Source organism: Nothobranchius furzeri, chromosome 10, assembly GCF_043380555.1.
Source record: "Nothobranchius furzeri strain GRZ-AD chromosome 10, NfurGRZ-RIMD1, whole genome shotgun sequence".
Taxonomy (NCBI): Eukaryota; Metazoa; Chordata; class Actinopteri; order Cyprinodontiformes; family Nothobranchiidae; genus Nothobranchius; species Nothobranchius furzeri.
The window spans coordinates 36,536,506-36,555,876 of NC_091750.1; the positions used below are offsets into that span (position 1 = coordinate 36,536,506).

The 19,371-nt window shown below is 46.4% G+C and overlaps 2 protein-coding genes across 4 annotated transcripts in view; one reads left to right on the plus strand and one right to left on the minus strand.

Moving 5' to 3' along the window:
- Window positions 1–696, plus strand: part of cntrl (centriolin) — a 30,843-nt gene extending 30,147 nt beyond the window's left edge. For all 3 annotated transcript variants that reach the window (XM_070555593.1, XM_070555595.1, XM_070555594.1), the window contains exon 19: window positions 560–696. The gene's annotated coding sequence lies outside the window, so the exon portion shown is untranslated. The remainder of the gene's footprint in view (window positions 1–559) is intronic.
- On the minus strand, window positions 521–18,593 carry tti2 (TELO2 interacting protein 2). The gene is made up of 10 exons (XM_015960377.3): window positions 18,447–18,593; window positions 8,756–9,257; window positions 8,488–8,660; window positions 5,296–5,353; window positions 5,026–5,154; window positions 4,854–4,946; window positions 4,588–4,781; window positions 1,593–1,736; window positions 1,178–1,337; window positions 521–657 (listed from the first exon to the last, which is right to left on the minus strand). Exons 1-10 carry the CDS (start codon window positions 18,485–18,487, stop codon window positions 577–579), a joined length of 1,575 nt encoding a protein of 524 aa, XP_015815863.3. The 5' UTR covers window positions 18,488–18,593; the 3' UTR covers window positions 521–576.
- Between the last annotated feature and the right edge of the window lie 778 nt (window positions 18,594–19,371).

Consider the following 19,371-nt stretch of genomic DNA (forward strand, 5'->3'; position numbering starts at 1 on the left):
GAAATCAGAGAAATGTATTATAGTAAAAAGGATCCAATAATCAGTAGGGGGCGCTGTGATCAACCAGAACAGACACCTTCATCAGAGGTGTGTGTGTGTGAGAGCACCCCGTCAACAAAAACTAGTTTTCCTGATTCTCCATCATCCAGGTAATCCCAGGAGGTCTGAAGGGATTCACCTGGACCTTTCACAGTCCATCCGAGCATCAGATTCCAGTTAGAGATGACTCTGCTGTGAAAGGTCCAGGTGAATTCCTTCACACCTCCTGGGATTACCAGAACCTGGATGACGGGGAACCTACACCTAAGAAATCATTCAGCTGATGGAGAGAGTACAGTCGACCTTCAGGTCCCAGAACCAAGCCCAGACCCATCTGGAGATCTTATTGGTGGAGGGCAGGCTCTATTCACCTGAACCGGTTCTGTCGTGGACCAGGACCCAGCAGTACTTAACGTTTCCACGACGGGGTGCCTCCGGTTCTGTTTGATTTGAGACATGTACAGGAACCAAGTACTGCTCCAGGTTCCAGTTCTGATGAGTTTTTCATCTTCTCCTGCAGGGCCCTGCCTCCAGGTGTCACCTTCCTGTCGTTGCTGTTGCCAGGTAACGGAGCAGCTGGGAGCTGCAGCAGCTGCTATCCACCTGCAGCAGGAGATGCTGAGAAAAAACAAACATTGTTTTACTAAAACTTCAGTTTGGGTCTGATCTTAAAGAGCAAGTCACCCCCAGCTGATAAACTATATAAATGAGTGTCTAATCGTGCTGCAGACACGTGTCAATAGTTTTGCACTTTAGTGCATTTTAGTTAAAATTTAAATATTCTGCCTAAAACTGTCAGTGTTGTACCGTTGTCAGGTTAAAACTCTGCACTGCATTTGAATTTAAATCTGCCATCGCTATGGGCTAAGAGGTACCCTAGAACGTTAGCTGGTACCATATGATGTCACAATGTCAGCCTGTGTGTGTATTTGTTAGCGGCTCCGCCCTCTCTGTCTGCTAGGCAACAGCATTTCTTAAACAGGAAGTGGGAGTGGAGTAACACTCTGGAAGGGGGTGACTTGCTCTAAATCAATTATTTAAATGTATCATTTTTAAAATAAAATTCTTGTTGAACTCAACGCCATTTGTGTGTTTGGTTTCTGAATGCCTGAGCCTCAGCTACAAGTACACAACTCACCTGGACACGTCCATATGAACAGGTGTCCAGCAGGTGGATGGAGGCGGAGCTCTGATCCATCAGCTGCTGTCGAACCGAGTCGCTGAGCCTCGAGTCTGAAGAAACGTCGACCATGAGCCGCAACAAACAACGCAGCAACACGTCGACACGCCGCTCCATCCTGAGGAGGGTCAGAGGTCAAAAGTCAGTCACGCCCACCAGAGCTCTGGGACAGGACAGGAGACATGTTTCCACCAGAGAAGAATTCTGAGCAAGAACTCGATGTTTGTCAGACCGTTCGCATGAACCTCCATCTAAAGTCCTGATCTGGCCTGCATTCCTTACCGGAATCCTTTGGATCAGGACCAGATGTTCTGTTAGGACCCAACATTAGAATCTGTCGTGTGTGTGTGTGTGTGTGTGTGTGTGTGTGTACCTTGGCCATGCCTCTCTGGTCATTTTCTGCAGCACTTCCAGCATCTTCAGCCGACTTATCTCCTCAGGTGGATCTTTGACCTCCAGATATCCGAGCACCACCCGCTCCAACCGCTGCAGGTGTCGGCACACAGCTACCCCCATCCTACACACAAAACCAACATACTCTGAGAAGCTGGCGTGGGCTCCGCCCACCTGATGCAGGACTGCTCAACTAATCAAATTTTATTCTTAATTACAACCAGAGTTCTGAATGACTATAAAAACAAAACAAGCCAATTTGCTCCTCCCTCTTGTGGTGCTCCAAGTAGCAAATCAAGCGCTCCTCCTACAGTGTTGCCAATTTAGCGACTTTGTTGCTATTTCTAACAGCTTTTCAGATCCTAGGCTAGAAGTACCTAGGGAACAACCAAGAAACATTTCTGGTGACCCTTGGCTACTTTCTGGATAAGTCGTCGACATTTCCTGCAGGCTAGCACAACACTCTGCCTGCGCACCGGACTGTCATCAGGACATGAGGAACGAGAATGTGTTGGTCGCTAAAGAAACGAGAGGCTCCTGGCTGCAGACCTCCACCGCCAGGCTGCCTCCGGTGGAGGCTCCACTGTCAGGATGGGAAATGCCCGGGATACATTACAAAATAAAACGCCAAACGTACTTACGCTTGTAATTGATAGGTTTCAATACAAAATATTACGTAAAATCTTATCAGTTATTTCTCCATAGTTCATATGTAGTTGTCATTTAACATAGTTACGGTTGTAATTTTTCAAAACGAATTAACGAATGGCCGGGGTAGGTTTCAACATAAACGCTAACATACTTCCGGTCGTCATATTTCTAAATAAAATCCCAAATGCTGTTTCGGTTGAATCGCTCTCCTCACAAACGCATTTATTTTTTAATATTATGTCTTAGATTATGACAGAATATATCACAATGACTAGGGATGTAAGAAAATATCGATATGGCAATATATCGTGATATTTTTCCTGCGATTATTACATCGATATTCAAAAGCCGTGTATCTAATTCTTGAAAGAAGTTATATGCAAATATTTGTGAATTTTCTTTTCGTTTTGTGCAATTCAATCGCCACCCACTAGTTGGCAGCAGTGTGCAACGGGTTTTGTTTCCACCATTGAAATGTAAATCCCTCCATCATGGTTCAGATACCTCATGTTAAACGTGTTACGTATCAGTTTGGACTGTTTATTGAACTTTCTTACAATAAATTCAGTTTAAAAAAAAATTGCTTGTAATGTCTGACTGAATGTATCGCGATATATCGTATCATCTCCCCTGTATCGTGATATGTATCGTATAGCCAGAATTAAAAAAATACACATCCCTGATAATGACCACGTTGTGCAACAGCAAAGGAAAACACAACAAAAATGACAAACAAAACTAAGGTTTACTAAATAAATTATGAGCCCTGGCATTTTTACTGTGATTGCCTGTTTTTCTGTAAAATCACAGAAAAAGAGAGATGCTCGGGTCGAGCAGGCTGCTTCATGCGCGTTCACGCTCAGGCATCGCCCTCCGAACCGTTCTTTGAACGTTGTTCCAGCTGTGATCAAGGATATAAATGTTACAGATACAGAAGGTGCCACTGGCGGTTTAGCTCGCCTTGTAAGATTTCAGGCTTCCATGCAGGAGACCCAGGTTTGATTCTGGATGTGAACATAGTTTATTTAGAGTTTCTTTTTTACATTAATGGTATATTTTTTTTACAGTAAGATGCCCAAATTTTTACTTGAGACTCTCCGAACGGCATTGAATTCACAGATAAAAAGATGTGGGTTCAACTTTCATTTTGGAACAATTTTTCAAGCAAGGGAAGGGAATGACCTGAGCATGCAGGAGGACTGACCCATCATAAACCTTTGTCGGCTGTGCTGAAGAGAAAGGTACAGAACCACATTATTTAATTAATTAGCTGCGCATTCTCCTGTCCTCTGTCCTCCGGACCACACACACACACACACACACTGTCTCAGCTGTTATTTTCGTTAAGGAGTGTGCACGTACAGCATGCGCGCCTCGTGCACGGGCCTACCATTGAAGCTGCCGTTACACTTTTGGCCTGAGGGGGCAATCACGAGCATAAAAATTAAAAACTCCGTAAAGTCCCTTTAAATAATAATCTTTTTTATCTGTGAATTCAATGCCGTTCGGCGAGTCTCAAATAAAAATTTGGGCATCTTACTGTAAAAAAAATATACCATTAATGTAAAAAAGAAACTAAATAAACTATGTTCACATCCAGAATCAAACCCAGGTCTTCTGCACGAGAGTCCGACGTCTTACTAGGTGAGTTAAAGCACCAGTGACGTCTTTTGTATCTGTAACATTTATATCCTTGATGACAGCTGAAACAACGTTCAAAGAACGGTTCGGAGTGAAAATGGCTATTTTGTTGCTAATTAGCAGGAAATATCTAGAAGAAAGTTCTACAGAAAGTAGCTAAGGGTCCTCAGAAATGTAGCTAGCTTTGTCACTAGGCGTTAGGAACAGCGACAAAGTGGCACTGCCTCTCTCTCTGCTGCTAAAGCTACGGATAGCAAACGCTACGGGCGATGCCTGAGCGTGAACGCGCATGAAGCAGCCTGCTCGACCCGAGCATCTCTCTTTTTCTGTGATTTTACAGAAAAACAGGCAATCACAGTAAAAATGCCAGGGCTCATTCTACAGGACCAGGGCGTTGCAGGAGAATGTATGAAGAAGACATTTATTATTTCTATACATGTTTTGGCTGTCAAACTTCCATAATGCCCCTTTAATGTTTATATGTTTTCATTTGTTTTATATTATAAATGCGCTGTATAATTCATGCTGTCTGTACTGACACGCTAAAATGAGTTCAGCCTAACGTCTTTGGGTCATAAACTACAAGCCAGTGTATCGGCCTGTTTACTTTAGGAATCAGGAGTTGTTTTTGTGCCAGCCGGGTCCTCTTGGCTGTGACAGAAAGGTGAGGAAATCCAACACACCTCTCTATGTAGAGCAGCAGAGCCGATGCATAGATGCGTCGCAGTTCCACCTTGTGCTCCGCCTCCATGTTGGTCAGGACCACGCGCAGCACGTCGTCATGGCGACAAGGTTTCCTGCGTGATTGGGAGGGGCCGAGTAAGGAGGGGGGCTTCTCAAAAACCAGCAGCAGGTCGAGCAAACAGGCCAGGGCGAGCTGGAGGGAGGAAGATGAAGCCTGAGCAGGTGTGTGTATGTGCGTGCGCGCACGTGTGTGTGTGTGTGTTACCTGGATAACAGCAGCCTCACTGGTGTGCAGGTGTTTGAAGACAGCCTGGTACAGAACTTCAGCTCTGTTGAACTGACGAAGATCTGCAGCAGGCTAAACACAGACCATCATCATCATCATCATCTGGGAGACGACAACAAGGTGACATTGAACCCAACAAAAAGGTTCTGACCGTGTTCTGCACGATGTGGTGCAGACAACGAACTCCCAGCATGCAGTTCTCTGGCTTGTAGTGATCGTTGAGAAGTAAGGAAAGGGGGAGGAGTCGAGGGAGGTGGGGAGACAGTCCAGGGCGGCTCACCTAGGAAAAACAACACACACCTGTAAACGATGTGTGCAGAAGCTGCTCAGAGCCACTTCCCCAAAAAACAACCGTATGATGATGCTCTAGTGAGAGTAATAAATATTACACATGCGAGTGAAGGTCAAAGGTCAAACTGACCTGCAGAAGAGCCCATGCAAACACAAACTTCAGGGCCTCACAGCGCTGCCACGAGTCTCTGTTAAGAACGTAAACATGAACCCCTGCGTTAGAAGTTTATTCACCAAGCGTGTCGCTGTGACGAAGACCAGCCACTGGGAAGCTGGATTCACTGGTTTGTGACCTTTTAACCCTAAACCCCAAACAGTGTGTGACAAGTCTCGGGGTAAAGCTGGGTGCTGAACTCAATGGCCCCACAGATGAACTCCGTAGTGAGGTCTTGCTTTTATCAGCTTCGCCGCCTGACTCGCCTCAGACAAATCTTGATGTGGAGGCATTTGGAGTCAGTCATCCATGCCTTCATTACCTCTCGCCTGGACTATGCTAACACCCTCCAAGTCGGTGCTCCGGTCTCTGCCATGAATCGGCTGCAGGTCATCCAGAACGCTGCTGCCAGGCTCTTGACAAACACGCACCGACGTAACCGTATTACCCCTGTCCTGGAACGTCTTCACTGGCTCCCTGTCATTTTCAGAGTACAGTTTAAGTTACTGACTTAAAGCTCTCAATGACCTGGCACCTCCCTGTCTCTCTGACCTGCTCACTCCATATGTACCCACGTGCACGTTGAGGTCAGCTGACCTCCTGCTGCTGTGCACGCCCCGGATGAGATGGAAGTTGCGGGGTGAGAGAGCGTTCATGCATGCTGCCCCAAAGCTGTGGAACTCGTTGCCCATTGGAGTTGGGCAGGCTCCATCATTGGCGGATTTTAAATCTCGTTTAAAGACCCAATTCGATGATGTAGCTTTGAGTCAGTGACTTGTTTTTGGTTTTATTGTGTTCTTAGTATTCCTCATGTTTTATCTTCTGTTTTAGTTGCTTTAGATTGGTCGGGTTTTGGTTTAGCCTGTGCAGTACTCTGGGCAGCTCCCATGCTGCGTTTTAAACGTGCATGTAAATAAACTATGATATGGTTTCACTGGTGTTTATGCAGGAATGTTGCATTACTGAGGAAAAATGAGGTGTGTGTGTGTGGAGGACAGTGGACAGAAGAACGTGCAGCTAATTAATTAAATAATTTGGTTCTGTACCTTTCTCTTCAGCACAGCTGACAAAGGTTTATGATGGGTCAGTCCTCCTGCATGCTCAGATCATTCCCTTCCCTTGCTTGAAAAATTGTTCCAAAATGAAAGTTGAACCCACATCTTTTTTATCTGTGAATTCAATGCCGTTCGGCGAGTCTCAAACAAAAATTTGGGCATCTTACTGTAAAAAAATATACCATTAATGTAAAAAAGAAACTAAATAAACTATGTTCACATCCAGAATCAAACCCAGGTCTTCTGCATGAGTCAGCCATCTTACAAGGTGAGCTAAAGCACCAGTTACATTTAATGGATCTGTAACATTTATACCGTAAATCCTCTAATACAGGCCCGGGCCTGTATTTGACTCAAACTCATCAAGCTCCAGGCCTTTATTGGAAGGAGGGTCAGTATTAGAGGCAGGCCTCTGTTTCTATTTGAGCAAAATGAACTAATGGTTCGCTGGAGTTTTTGACAATTAATATTGCGCCCACATTTTCAAAGTTAAACACATTTCTTTTAACAGCGGTAGTTTCTGCTTCAGCCATCTCCCCCCTCACCCTGCTTCAGCCCCCCCCCCCCCCCCCCCTGCGCAGCGGCCGCAAACTCACTGATGCGCCTGCAGCCTCTCGGAGTTCCTGCTGCTCTAAACATTAAAATAATTATTTCATTTTCTGTTCCTCACTTCTGATTACCTTCAATGGTGTCTGTTTGTTGCAACCACCAGGTACAAAAACTATCTTGTTTTTGTTTGACTATATTTCTGTCCTGCCTGTTTATTATCTTCCTGCATCTCCTCTCAATCCTAAAGAGAAACTGCTACCTGGGTTCATTTATATTCACCTTATGAGTTACCTTTGAACTGCATTTCTAAAAGATCTACCGACTGCAAAAACAGCGGAGTGCTCCGTGCTTGGCGGCCGCATCAGTGATCGGAGCGTCGGAGGACAAGGTGATGCGCCCCGCTCCACAGCAGCGAAACGCATCAGGCGCAAATAAAAGACAGAAAACATCAAAGGAAATGAACAGACATGAACGATCGCCCCCGTACTTGCTTGCTACCACATTCCACCCGGCCACAATAAGAGACCGGCCATTATTCACCTCCGCCGACTCCGATACCGGCCAAAATTGGAGACCCGGCCTTTAATTGAATGCCGGCCTGTATTAGAGGATTTACGGTATCCTTGATTCAATTCAATTCAATTCAAGTTTATTTATAAAGCGCCAAATCACGACAAGAGTCGTCTCAAGGCACTTCACATAATAAAAATTCCAATTCAGGTCAGTTCATTAAGCCAATCAGAAATAATGTTTCCTATATAAGGAACCCAGCAAATTGCAACAAGTCACTGACTAGTGTCAGTGACTTTACAGCAATCCTCATACTAAGCAAGCATGCAGCGACAGTGGAGAGGAAAACTCCCTTGATGACAGCTGAAACAACGTTCAAAGAACGGTTCGGATTGAAAACGGCTATTTTGTTGCTAATTAGCAGGAAATATCTAGAAGAAAGTTCTACAGAAAGTAGCTAAGGGTCCTCAGAAATGTAGCTAGCTTTGTCACTAGGCGTTAGGAACAGCGACAAAGTGGCACTGCCTCTCTCTCTGCTGCTAAAGCTACGGATAGCAAATGCTACGGGCGATGCCTGAGCGTGAACGCGCATGAAGCAGCCTGCTCGACCCGAGCATCTCTCTTTTTCTGTGATTTTACAGAAAAACAGGCAATCACAGTAAAAATGCCAGGGCTCATTCTACAGGACCAGGGCATTGCAGGAGAATGTATGAAGAAGACATTTATTATTTCTATACATGTTTTGGCTGTCAGACTTCCATAATGCCCCTTTAACTCTGATGTCGGCTAGGGTCATTAGTGGAAACAAGTCAGGTAAAAAAACAAGTTTTTTACTAATCTGTGTAAAAAAAGAACAAAGTGATGGATTATGAAGTTGCCCACACAACAAATATACAAACGAAAACCTGTAAATGTTTTATGTACAATCATGTGTTTGAACCCTTCTGGTATACCGACATTAGCTCGATGATGGGTTCCTCTGTGCCTGGCTAAGGAAGTGTGTGGTTCATTAACATTAGCCACATCCCCCCATGTTTTAGTAATAATGTCTCACTTGTTCAGCTGAGGCTGCAGGACATCCAGGACTCTTCCCAGAATCCCTCTGTCCTCTCCGTCCTTGTCCCCCATCAGGAGGTGGGCGGAGTCTCTCCAGCCACCAGCCCTGAGCAGCGCCTCATGAAGGCGCCGTGCAGCCATTCTGGAGGTGGCTCTGGTCCACGCCTGATCCTTCAGCATGCACGCACACACACAACCATTCAGACATCCTGAAAGGCTTTAAACTTCTCCAGCTCACGACATCATGCAGGCAGGTGCTCACTCACCTGAAAGTGTGTGACAGAAAACACACAGATGGGCGGAGCCACAGCAAGCAGCAAATCACTCAAATCTTCTCTGGCCCCGCCCCCATCACTCCATTTCTCCAGCAGCGCCGTGAGGACAGCGCTTACTGCTGTAGCCCGACTCGGAATGCTCTGATAGGCTGCAGCGCTCAATGAGCTGCAGTCATCCTCACAGATTGGCAGAGCTGCACAGCCAATCAGAGCGCTGATTACAGAGCTGTACGCCGTCTGAAGCTCCACCAATCCACACCCCTGACGATCTGACGATTGCGAAAACAGCCAATCAGGATCTGCAGCCCGGAAGAGCTGCTCCACTTGTCCAATCAAGGAGCTGCTGTCGGTGGAATGGAGAGCAGCATAAATCAGCTTCTCTTGCAGCAGAGAGAGGAGCTCTGTGATTGGGGGAAGTCGATGAGAGGGGAGGGGCGTCTCTGAGGAGGAGGAGGAGAGATGAAGATCGTGAAGGAGAGAGGAAAGTTTCATCCTAAGGAGAAAAAAATGAATAAAAGTATGATGTAACGTACAAAAGGGTCTTTTTTCACCATCCAGTTGACAAAACATAGCTTTTCATGGCAACACCATCTGGACCCCCAAAACAACCCTTTGCTCACCTAAGCCCCCTTCAGACAGGCCATGAAAAACGGAAATGTTCCGGAACATCATTGTTCCTCAACGCAGACATAAACAATCTCTCCCAAGGGCCTGCACTCTCTGTGCAGAAGCCAGATTCCTCACCTTCAATAAAGATCAAACCTACTTGAAGCTCCTACAGGACTTCAGTTATACATTAAACAATCAGATGTGATGAATGAACAAGATGTTTAAGTCAAATGTTTGAATAATCTGTGCTTAAAGCAACGTTTTAGTAATAATAAGGTTGTTCTTACAATGATCCATTTCAGATCTTATGATCAGTATGTGTTGATTTAACGCGTTAATCAATATTTCCACTCACCAGATTACAATAAGATACTCATTAGGGTTAATATTCATCTCACATAAGAGTTTAAAGGTCATCATTCACAAAGTGTTAAAACCTCTTGTATCTGAAGAGGGCGTGGCTTTCTGGGGGATGTTAATACTCAGAAACGTGTCAAATTCTGGTTTGCCAAACTTCGCAAAAACTCATAACATTGTGGTTTAACCCTTTGATGCATGAATTATGAAATCTTCAACCATGATTTTTTTTACTTTTTTTTTATTCATCTTTAGGTGTGAATGAAACAAATTTTATATTTACATATTTTGAACCGTCACCTTATCGTGGTGGAGGAGTTTGAGTGCCCTAATGATCCTAGGAGCTATGTTGTCTGGGGCACTTAGTGCCCCTGGTAGGGTCTCCCATGACAAATTGGTCTTAGGTGAAGGGTGAGACAAAGAACGGTTCGAAGGATCTTTCATGGCGGTTAAAACGAAGAGTCGGAGTACCCGGCCCGGAGGGTTACCGGGGTCCCACCCTGGAGCCAGGCCTGGGGTTGGGGCCCGTGAGCGAGCGCCTGGTGGCCGGGCTTTCGCCCATGGGGCCCGGCCGGGCCCAGCCCGAACCGGATACATGGGCTCGTCCAACTGTGGACCCACCACCTGCAGGAGGAACATGAAGGGTCCGGTGCAATGCGAATCGGGTGGCAGACCAAGGCGGGAGCCTTGCCGGTCCAATCCCCGGACAAGAAAACTAGTTTTTGGGACATGGAACGTCACCTCGCTGGCGGGGAAGGAGCCGGAGCTTGTGGCAGAGGTTGAGCGGTACCGGCTAGATATAGTCAGACTCACCTCGACACATTGCATTGGCTCTGGAACCCGAGACCTGGAGAGGGGTTGGACAATCTACTTTGCTGGAGTTGCTCCGGGTGAGAGGCGGAGGGCTGGGGTTGGCTTTTTGTTAGCCCCGAGACTCTCTGCCTGTGTGTTGGGGTTTACCCCGGGGGACAAGAGGGTAGCTTCCTTGCGCCTTCGGGTCGGGGAACGGGTCCTGACTGTTGTTTGTGCTTATGGGCCAAATATCAGTTCAGAGTACCCACCCTTTTTGGAGTCCCTGGGACGAGTGCTAGATAGTGCTCCATCAGGGGACTCCATTGTCCTGCTGGGGGACTTCAATGCTCACGTGGGCAATGACAGCTTGACCTGGAGGGGTGTGATTGGGAGGAACGGCCCACCTAATCTGAACTCGAGCGGTGTTTTGTTATTGGACTTCTGTGCAAGCCGCAGTTTGGCCATAACGAACACCATGTTCGAACATAAGGATGCCCACCGGTACACTTGGTACCAGGGCAGCCTAGGTCACAGGTCGATGATAGACTTTGTAGTCGTATCATCTGACCTGCGGCCGTATGTTTTGGACACCCGAGTGAAGAGAGGGGCGGAGCTGTCAACTGATCACCACCTGGTGGTGAGTTGGATCAGATGGCAAGGGAACATGCCGCGTAGACCTGGCAGACCCAAACGCATAGTGAGGGTCTGCTGGGAACGCCTGGCAGAAGAACCTGTCAAGACGGTCTTCAACTCCCACCTCCGGCAGAGCTTTGACCACGTCCCGAGAGCAGTGGGGGACATTGAGTCCGAGTGGGCCTTGTTCCACTCTGCGATTGTCGAGGCGGCTGTTTCTAGCTGTGGTCGTAAGGTGGCCGGTGCCAGTCGTGGTGGCAACCCCCATACCCGCTGGTGGACACCAGAGGTTCGGGGAGCCGTCAAGCTGAAGAAGGAGGCCTACAGGGCGTGGCTGGTCAGTGGGTCTCCGGAGGCAGCAGACAGGTACCGGACAGCCAAGCGGGGTGCAGCAGTGGCAGTTGCCGAGGCAAAATCTCGGGCGTGGGAGGAGTTTGGTGAGGCCATGGAGAAAGACTATCGATCGGCTCCAAAGAGGTTCTGGCAAACTGTCCGGCGCCTCAGGAGAGGAAGGCAGCAACTCGCTCACACTGTTTACAGTGGGGATGGGGAGCTGCTGACGTCAACTGAGGCTATAGTCGGACGGTGGAAGGAATACTTTGAGGAGCTCCTCAATCCCACCAATGCGCATTCCGAGGAGGAACCAGAGCTGGGAGGCCTGGGGATGGACTGTCCGATCTCGGGGGCAGAAGTTGCTGAGGTAGTCAAACAACTACACAGCGGCGGAGCCCCTGGGGCGGATGAGGTTCGTCCTGGGTATCTCAAGGCTATGGATGTTGTAGGGCTGTCATGGTTGACACGTCTCTACAACATTGCGTGGTCATCGGGGGCAGTTCCTAGGGAGTGGCAGACCGGGGTGGTGGTCCCCATCTTTAAGAAGGGTGACCTGAGGGTGTGTTCCAACTATAGGGGGATCACACTCCTCAGCCTCCCTGGAAAGGTCTACGCCAAGGTACTGGAGAGGAGGGTCCGATCGATAGTTGAATCTCAGATAGAGGAGGAGCAATGTGGTTTTCGTCCTGGCCGTGGAACTGTGGACCAGCTCTATACCCTTGCAAGGGTGATGGAGGGGGCATGGGAGTTTGCCCAACCAATCCACATGTGCTTTGTGGATTTGGAGAAGGCTTATGACCGTGTCCACAGGGGCACCCTGTGGGGGACGCTCCAGGAGTATGGGGTGGGTGGCTTTCTGTTAAGGGCCATTCAGTCCCTTTACCAGAGGAGCGTGAGTTTGGTCCGCATAGCCGGTAGTAAGTCGGACCTGTTCCCAGTGAGGGTTGGACTCCGCCAGGGCTGCCCTTTGTCACCGGTTCTGTTCATCACTTTTATGGACAGAATTTCTAGACGCAGCCGTGGTGTGGAGTGTGTCGAGTTTGGTGGCAGGAGAATCTCGTCTCTGCTTTTTGCGGATGATGTGGTCCTCCTAGCTTCATCCAGCTCTGACCTTCAGCTCTTGCTGGGTAGGTTCGCGGCCGAATGTGAAGCGGCTGGGATGAGGATCAGCACCTCCAAATCTGAGACCATGGTTCTCGACCGGAAAAGGGTGGCTTGCCACCTCCGGGTCGGGGGAGAGGTCCTACCTCAAGTGGAGGAGTTTAAGTATCTCGGGGTCTTGTTCACGAGTGAGGGTGGGAGGGATCGGGAGATCGACAGGCGGATTGGTTCGGCGTCTGCAGTGATGCGGACGCTGAGCCGATCTGTCGTGGGGAAGAGGGAGCTGAGCCAGAAAGCCAGGCTCTCGATTTACCGGTCAATCTACGTCCCAATCCTCACCTATGGTCATGAGCTTTGGGTAATGACCGAAAGAACGAGATCGTGGATACAAGCGGCCGAAATGAGTTTCCTCCGTAGGGTGGCCGGGCTCAGCCTTAGAGATAGGGTGAGGAGCTCGGACATTCGGGAGGGACTCGGAGTAGAACCGCTGCTCCTCCGGATCGAAAGGAGCCAGTTGAGGTGGTTTGGGCATCTGGTCAGGATGCCTCCTGGACGCCTCCCCGGGGAGGTGTTTCAGGCATGTCCTGCCGGCAGAAGGCCCCCGGGTCGACCCAGGACACGTTGGAGAGGTTACATCTCCAATCTGGTCCGGGAACGCCTTGGGGTCCTGCCGGAGGAGCTGGTGGACAAGGCCGGGGAGAGGACGGTCTGGAGCTCCCTAGTTGGGATGCTGTCCCCGCGACCCGGACCCGGATAAGCGGAGGAAGACGACGACATATTTTTTGTAAAATTTAATTTACAAATAATTTATTACATGTCCACCTCAGTGGACAGCGTGCAATCTGAACATGAAATATGTTGACTTGACTTACTGAAGTACAAATGGAGGGGTTCAAATGCAATAAAGTCTTCAACAGCTGTGCTCAATAGCAAAAATAAATAAATAACAATTTTAAGTACCTGTCCACTGTAGTGACCATTATGCATCAAAGGGTTAATAAAACAGAAATTACTTCTCGATTAATTCGTTTTCCAGCTGACTCCCGATTCGGCCAAATCGGGAAAGAAGCCTCTTTTTGAAACCATCTCCTTTGACCTCCGGTCAAAAACCTTTCTGCGACGCTGCAAGTGATTACAGACACAACAGCTCTTTTCAGAGCTATGTCACACCTGAGTAGGGCTGCAACAAACGATTATTTGGATAATCGATTAATCGGATGGGGTCTCGACACGATTAATCGATTAATCGGATTACATGGGGAAATTTTTAAAAACTGCTAGGGAAACGTTATTTCTCTCCTTCCTTCACTTTATTTAACACAACATTATTAGAAAACAGTTCAATAGCAGAAAAACAACATGCCATCACCTAAATTGTCTTATAAGGTGGATAGACAAAGACCCTAAGCTACATCTATCTGTGACCTAAAATGCTTGGTCCAAGTTAAACAGCTTAAGGGCAATTCTCATCTGTTTTGTTTGATCTCATCTGTTGACATTTATTTTAAATGTAATTAAACATAGGCTGTGAATTAATCAAAATTGATCACTATTTCCAAAACTGACTGAAAAAATACCAAATAAAACAAAAGTAAATGAATGCCATCCTCCTTGCGATGATGCCCTGGGCAACTGCCATAAAGTCACATCAAGAAATGCTGCTGATCATTCCAATGATCCCAAATAGACTCACATTAGGCCACATGAAAGCAACTGAACCCAAAAATATATTAACCAGTATATAACTGCACTCTCACACAGCACGCCTGCAGCAACAGTTAGGACTCCTCCCTCCCTTTTAAAAGCGTTTTTGCTTCTGAGGACATTGTGGTTGTAAAACCACATGCTAGTAGTCTGGCCCCGGTGTGATCAACCAGTTTCTGCGGGAATGTGACGGCGGAACCAGGGCCAGATTAACACTTTGTTGTACCCTGGGCAACAATATTCAAGGGCTCCATCATCACGACCCAAGGATCACCATAATGTGGTCACATACAGAATATTTTACTGTAATATGCAGTAAATATACTCAATACTTGAATGCCTGACAACACGTAACCCGCCCAGAGTAACCTTTGACCCACCTCGTGTGGACTGACCAATGAGGAGAGGGTCTTAACTTGAGGCCCTCTCTTCATTGGTCAGTCTGCATGAGACTGACTCTCAACTGACGTTCAGTCATAGGCAGCGAAGCGTCTCTGTGCAGCGCAAAAGCCCGGGTGGACAGTTTGTTTAATATAGGGTGACCATATTTCCATTTCCAAACAAGAGGACAGGGGATCTGTGCCTATGACGTCACACTATGGCAACGCCACACAAACCATGTTGGGACCCATTTTTTGTAAGAACTAAATTAATATCAGATTCTGCCAATTAAAGGGCTCTAAAACAATTCATATGTAAATATTTTGCATATTTAATGCAAAATCTAATTTTTCTGCTTTAGTGCTGCAACAAGGTTTTATTAATAATAAATTATTATACCTTTTGTTTTACTACAGCATCGGTAAGCTTCCTGTGCACAGATGATTAAGGATGCTTGTTTCAGCTGTGAGATTAGACGATAGGATCAATGAAAAAATAAGTTGTCACAAACTCCATGGAAACTTTCAGAGAATCCACAAATAGTGGCTTTCAAATGGTTTTGTTACTTTTTGCAAGTTTATAAAAGAAGCAGATGAGACAGCATGTCTGATAATTTAGTTTTTCATCTGATAATATTAGAACATGTCAGTAATGTCTGAGGGGCTTTTATAAACACCATATAACTAACACTACTGGAGAGGGCATGAATTACACAGAGGCTTCTGGGGAGCCCAGTTATGGGGGGGGGGGGGGCATTTTGCCTTGGCCCCCAAAATGTCTTGAAACGGCCCTGGGTGTGTGGCTGAGTTTTGAAGGTGATCTGAATTGTATCAGATGTATAAATATGACATGTGTATAACTTATTGTTTTTTACTGGTAAAAACGTGTAGTGGAGATAAATCTACCTACATTTGACTTTTCAACACTTAGTTTTGTTTTCTTGTTTTTATTTAACTATTTTCCTGTCCTGTCTGTCTCTCATCTTCCTGCGTCTCCTCTTAATTCTCCAGAAAATCTGTTGCCTGGATTCTTACCTTTTCACCTCATCAGTTACTTTTGAGCAGATCAAAGATCTCCTGACCGAAAAGCGCAGAGCGCGTTTTCGATGCTGCGTGAGGTGACATCACCACAGCACAGGTGATGAGCTCCGCAGTAGCGAGCTTCAGGCACAAATAAGACAGAAAATAGAGAACATGTGCGGACATGAACGATCGTGTGCTAATTATAGTTTTTTGGTTGCGCCACTTTGAGAATGGACCGTGCGCTGGAAGCAGCTGCCTGGATCGCTGTGCAACAATGCGGAACCGGTTCGCAGCAGCGCTGATCTGCGGCTCTCCCTCGCGCTGATCTGCCGGCTCTCCCTCGCGCTGATCTGACTTGCTCTGGTCTGCGCGCAACGGCGGGCGGGAAGGGGGGGCGCTTTTGGAAGAGTTGTGCGACACAACGAATCGATGACGCAATTCGTTGCCAATGCTTTTAGTAATCGATTTTCATCGAATTTATCGATTCGTTGTTGCAGCCCTACACCTGAGACACCTAACCTGCAGACCCTGGGTTGCATCTCATTAGGGATGGGTACCTTTGACATTTGAATCGATTCGGTACTAATTACCGGTACCTACGAATCAATACCGGTACTTAACGGTACCAATTTTAGATACTTTTGAGTGTTTATTATTTTAATTCTCTTTTATAATTAAATACATATTTTTCTCAATATGTAACCATATTTGATAAATATCATGATAAATGACAAACAACTGTTTGTATTTTAACATCGTCCTTGTAGTTTTATAAGCTGATAATTAAACTGAAGCAAACATCTTTACTGTGAACTAAATTTACTGTGTATCTTCATTCCTTTTGCCGTCCTTTTTCATTTGATTTTTCCTACTGGGAAGTTAGAATTTCCGAGGAGAAAGCGAACGCACCATTAGCTGATAACAATGGTGGCAATGCAAGCTAATTTATCAAGCTGACGTTATCTTAAACAGTTTATTTAGCTGCTGGAGCAGATTAAAACGATGATGCCTCACACTTAGATCGTTGTCGCTGGTTTCATCTTCACCCAATCACCCGTCGCATTTAGTAAAGTGAAGGCAAACTTTAGAGCGCGTTCATGTTCTTCTAGTCGGAAATTCGGAGTTCCGAGGAGAAAGCGAACGCACCATTAGCGAAACGGAAGCTAACATATCAAGCTAACGTTATCATAAACATTTTATTTACCTACCGAAGCAGATTAAGATGAGGATGTCTCACTTAGATCGTTGTCGCTGGTTTCATCATCACCCAGTTACCCATCACATTTAGTGAAGTGGACCCAAGCGTTAGCGTGCGTTCTTTCTACCATGCTGCTCTGTTTACAACTGGCTCGCAGCGACCGACGACATAACGCTCTTGCGCATGCGCAGCTGTCTAGGCAAGTTCTCGTTATGAAGGACGGGTACCGAAACGAGGCACCGTTTCAAATGACGTGAATCGGTGCTCAGTCGGTACTATGGAATTGGGTCGGTACCTTAAGTACCGAATTCGGTACCCATCCCTAATGCTGACTAGTCCTGGCTGGTTGCTGACTAATCCTGACTGGATGCTGACTAGTCCTAGTCCTGGCTGGATGCTGACTAGTCCTGACAAATCCACCACACCACATCTCCTTATTCATATCTTTTCATGTATAATTTATTAGTTTAGGAAAAATTAAATTCATTTTATAAACCATATACTGACTCTGTCTGGATTAATACGAAGTGTGTTTAGGATCCCTAAAGAAGCAAAGAACCCTAGAATCTTCTGATTAAACATTCAAAGATCAATCAATCCTTTATTAATCCCAGAGGGAAATTAGTTTCAGTACACACAATTCAGAGATCAGACATACATGGGCAAGACACATGACAAGAATTGGTGACTGTGGTCATTCGCAACCCTGAGTCACTCTACCTTAATAGAGATAAGAGGGTTACATGAGGATTGGTTCTGGTGGAGGGAAAAAAAAAAGGCACTTCAGAGCTACTCTCCACCAGGAGGGCAGCTTTGCTCTGCAAAACAACTCCTCAGACAGAAATGCAACAGACTGCATCAGGTCGTTTTTTAATGCTCCAGAACGTCAAGTAAGTAGAAACTTGCATTTTGATAAAGACATCTATAAGAAAGAAATGAAATTGTTTCTAAATGGTTTCATTAGGCAAAGTCCAGTCACATGAGCACAGGCAGCCAGAGCCTGTCAGACACAGGCACAGAGTCTCAAGTCAGTCTCTTATAAGGACTTACAATGTTGTATGTAGAGAGCATTTTTTTCATGTCCCCCCAAAAAATTACTCTGAAGTTTTACTGTTTATTGCCCCCCCCCCCCCCCCCCCCAAAAATTGAAATGGGATTTCCGCCCTTGGTGATGCAGGAAGTTAGGCAAAGCGAATTAGAAAAGAGCGTTTTTAGCTCCGATGACTTGCATTCAACAGTGTAAACAACATTAGCCATGTAGGAAAGTTAAAATCTGCACTGGGAACTGGTTTAATCCACCATTATTATTATTTCACCACTAAAACAAATCTAAATGAGATTATTGTTAGAGCTTATTGTTGCCCTCTGACGCTACAAAAGTAACGATATGTTTATTTCTGTAAAATAAGCTGAATTCTATGTTTAAAGGTGACGACAAGCAGCAGCTCTGTAAACCCTCGTAATACGCACCAAGATGGCGGCCGCCTGCCTCGCCTGCCGCGAGCAGCTTTTTTCGCTGTTTCTATTTCCGGACTCGTGAATCGTAACTTACCTGAGATCGGCCTGCAGGCTCTCCGGACGGTCTTCTTTCATCCTCAGCAAAACTTCGTCCAGATTTGATAGAAACGTAGAGACATGTGGACGCAGAGCCACAAACCAGAGAACGGCGTGCTTCCGTCTAAAGCTTCCGGGTGGGCTCAAGCTCACCAGCGCCACCTGCCGTTCCAGGGAACTAGCGCACTTTGGAAGAATTGAAGAAAGAAACAACTCGGGATGTTTCATCGTGCCATCGTGTTTAACCAGAAAGTCACTCGTGTATGCAGAGAGGATCCTAACTGGAACCAACAGAAGATCCGACGTTCTTCCTGGTTTACGCTCAGAAGCTCCTAAAACCAGAATCTACCAGCAGGGCCAGACCTGGAAGAGATCCTGGGTCAAGTCTGTTGCTCCTCTGGTTTCTGTTGATGGCAAACTGATGAAAAGATTCCGATTTAGTCTTGATTTTACTTTTAAAATAAAAATTTTGGATCTGCTTGGTGGAGCAGGTAGCGGCACTGTTGCCTTGCTGCTAGACGGTTGCAGGCTCAAATCCTGGCATTTTCTCCCTGTGGGTTTTCCTCCCGGTGCTCCGGTTTCCTCCCACAGACCAAATGCATCCATGTCAGGTTAACTGGAGAGCTTAAAATATTCCTAGGTGGGACTTGTGTGTTCCTGTGATGGACCGGACACCTGCCCAGGTGTAGCCCCGCCTCCCACCTGAGCTTCCGGAGACCCTGATGATGATGATGATGATGATGATGATTATGATGATTATTAAGCTTCTGATAAAAAACAAGTTTTTTTTTACTTCACTGTTTTTAGTGGTTGAAGGTAACTATAATAGCTTATTGCCTGTAGTGGTGATTCCTTGGTTTTCCAACCAATTTCCTTAGTGTCTTACATCCTTAAGCCGCCGCTGCACTGAAGTGATGTCTTGT

Coding starts and splice junctions, on each gene's coding strand:
- tti2 (XM_015960377.3), bottom strand. CDS start 18,487: ATGAAAGAAGACCGTCCGGAGAGCCTGCAGGCCGATCTCAG. Junction 4,947..5,025: donor ACCACATCGTGCAGAACACG/GTCAGAACCTTT, acceptor GTCTGTGTTTAG/CCTGCTGCAGATCTTCGTCA. Junction 658..1,177: donor GTTCATATGGACGTGTCCAG/GTGAGTTGTGTA, acceptor GTTTTTTCTCAG/CATCTCCTGCTGCAGGTGGA.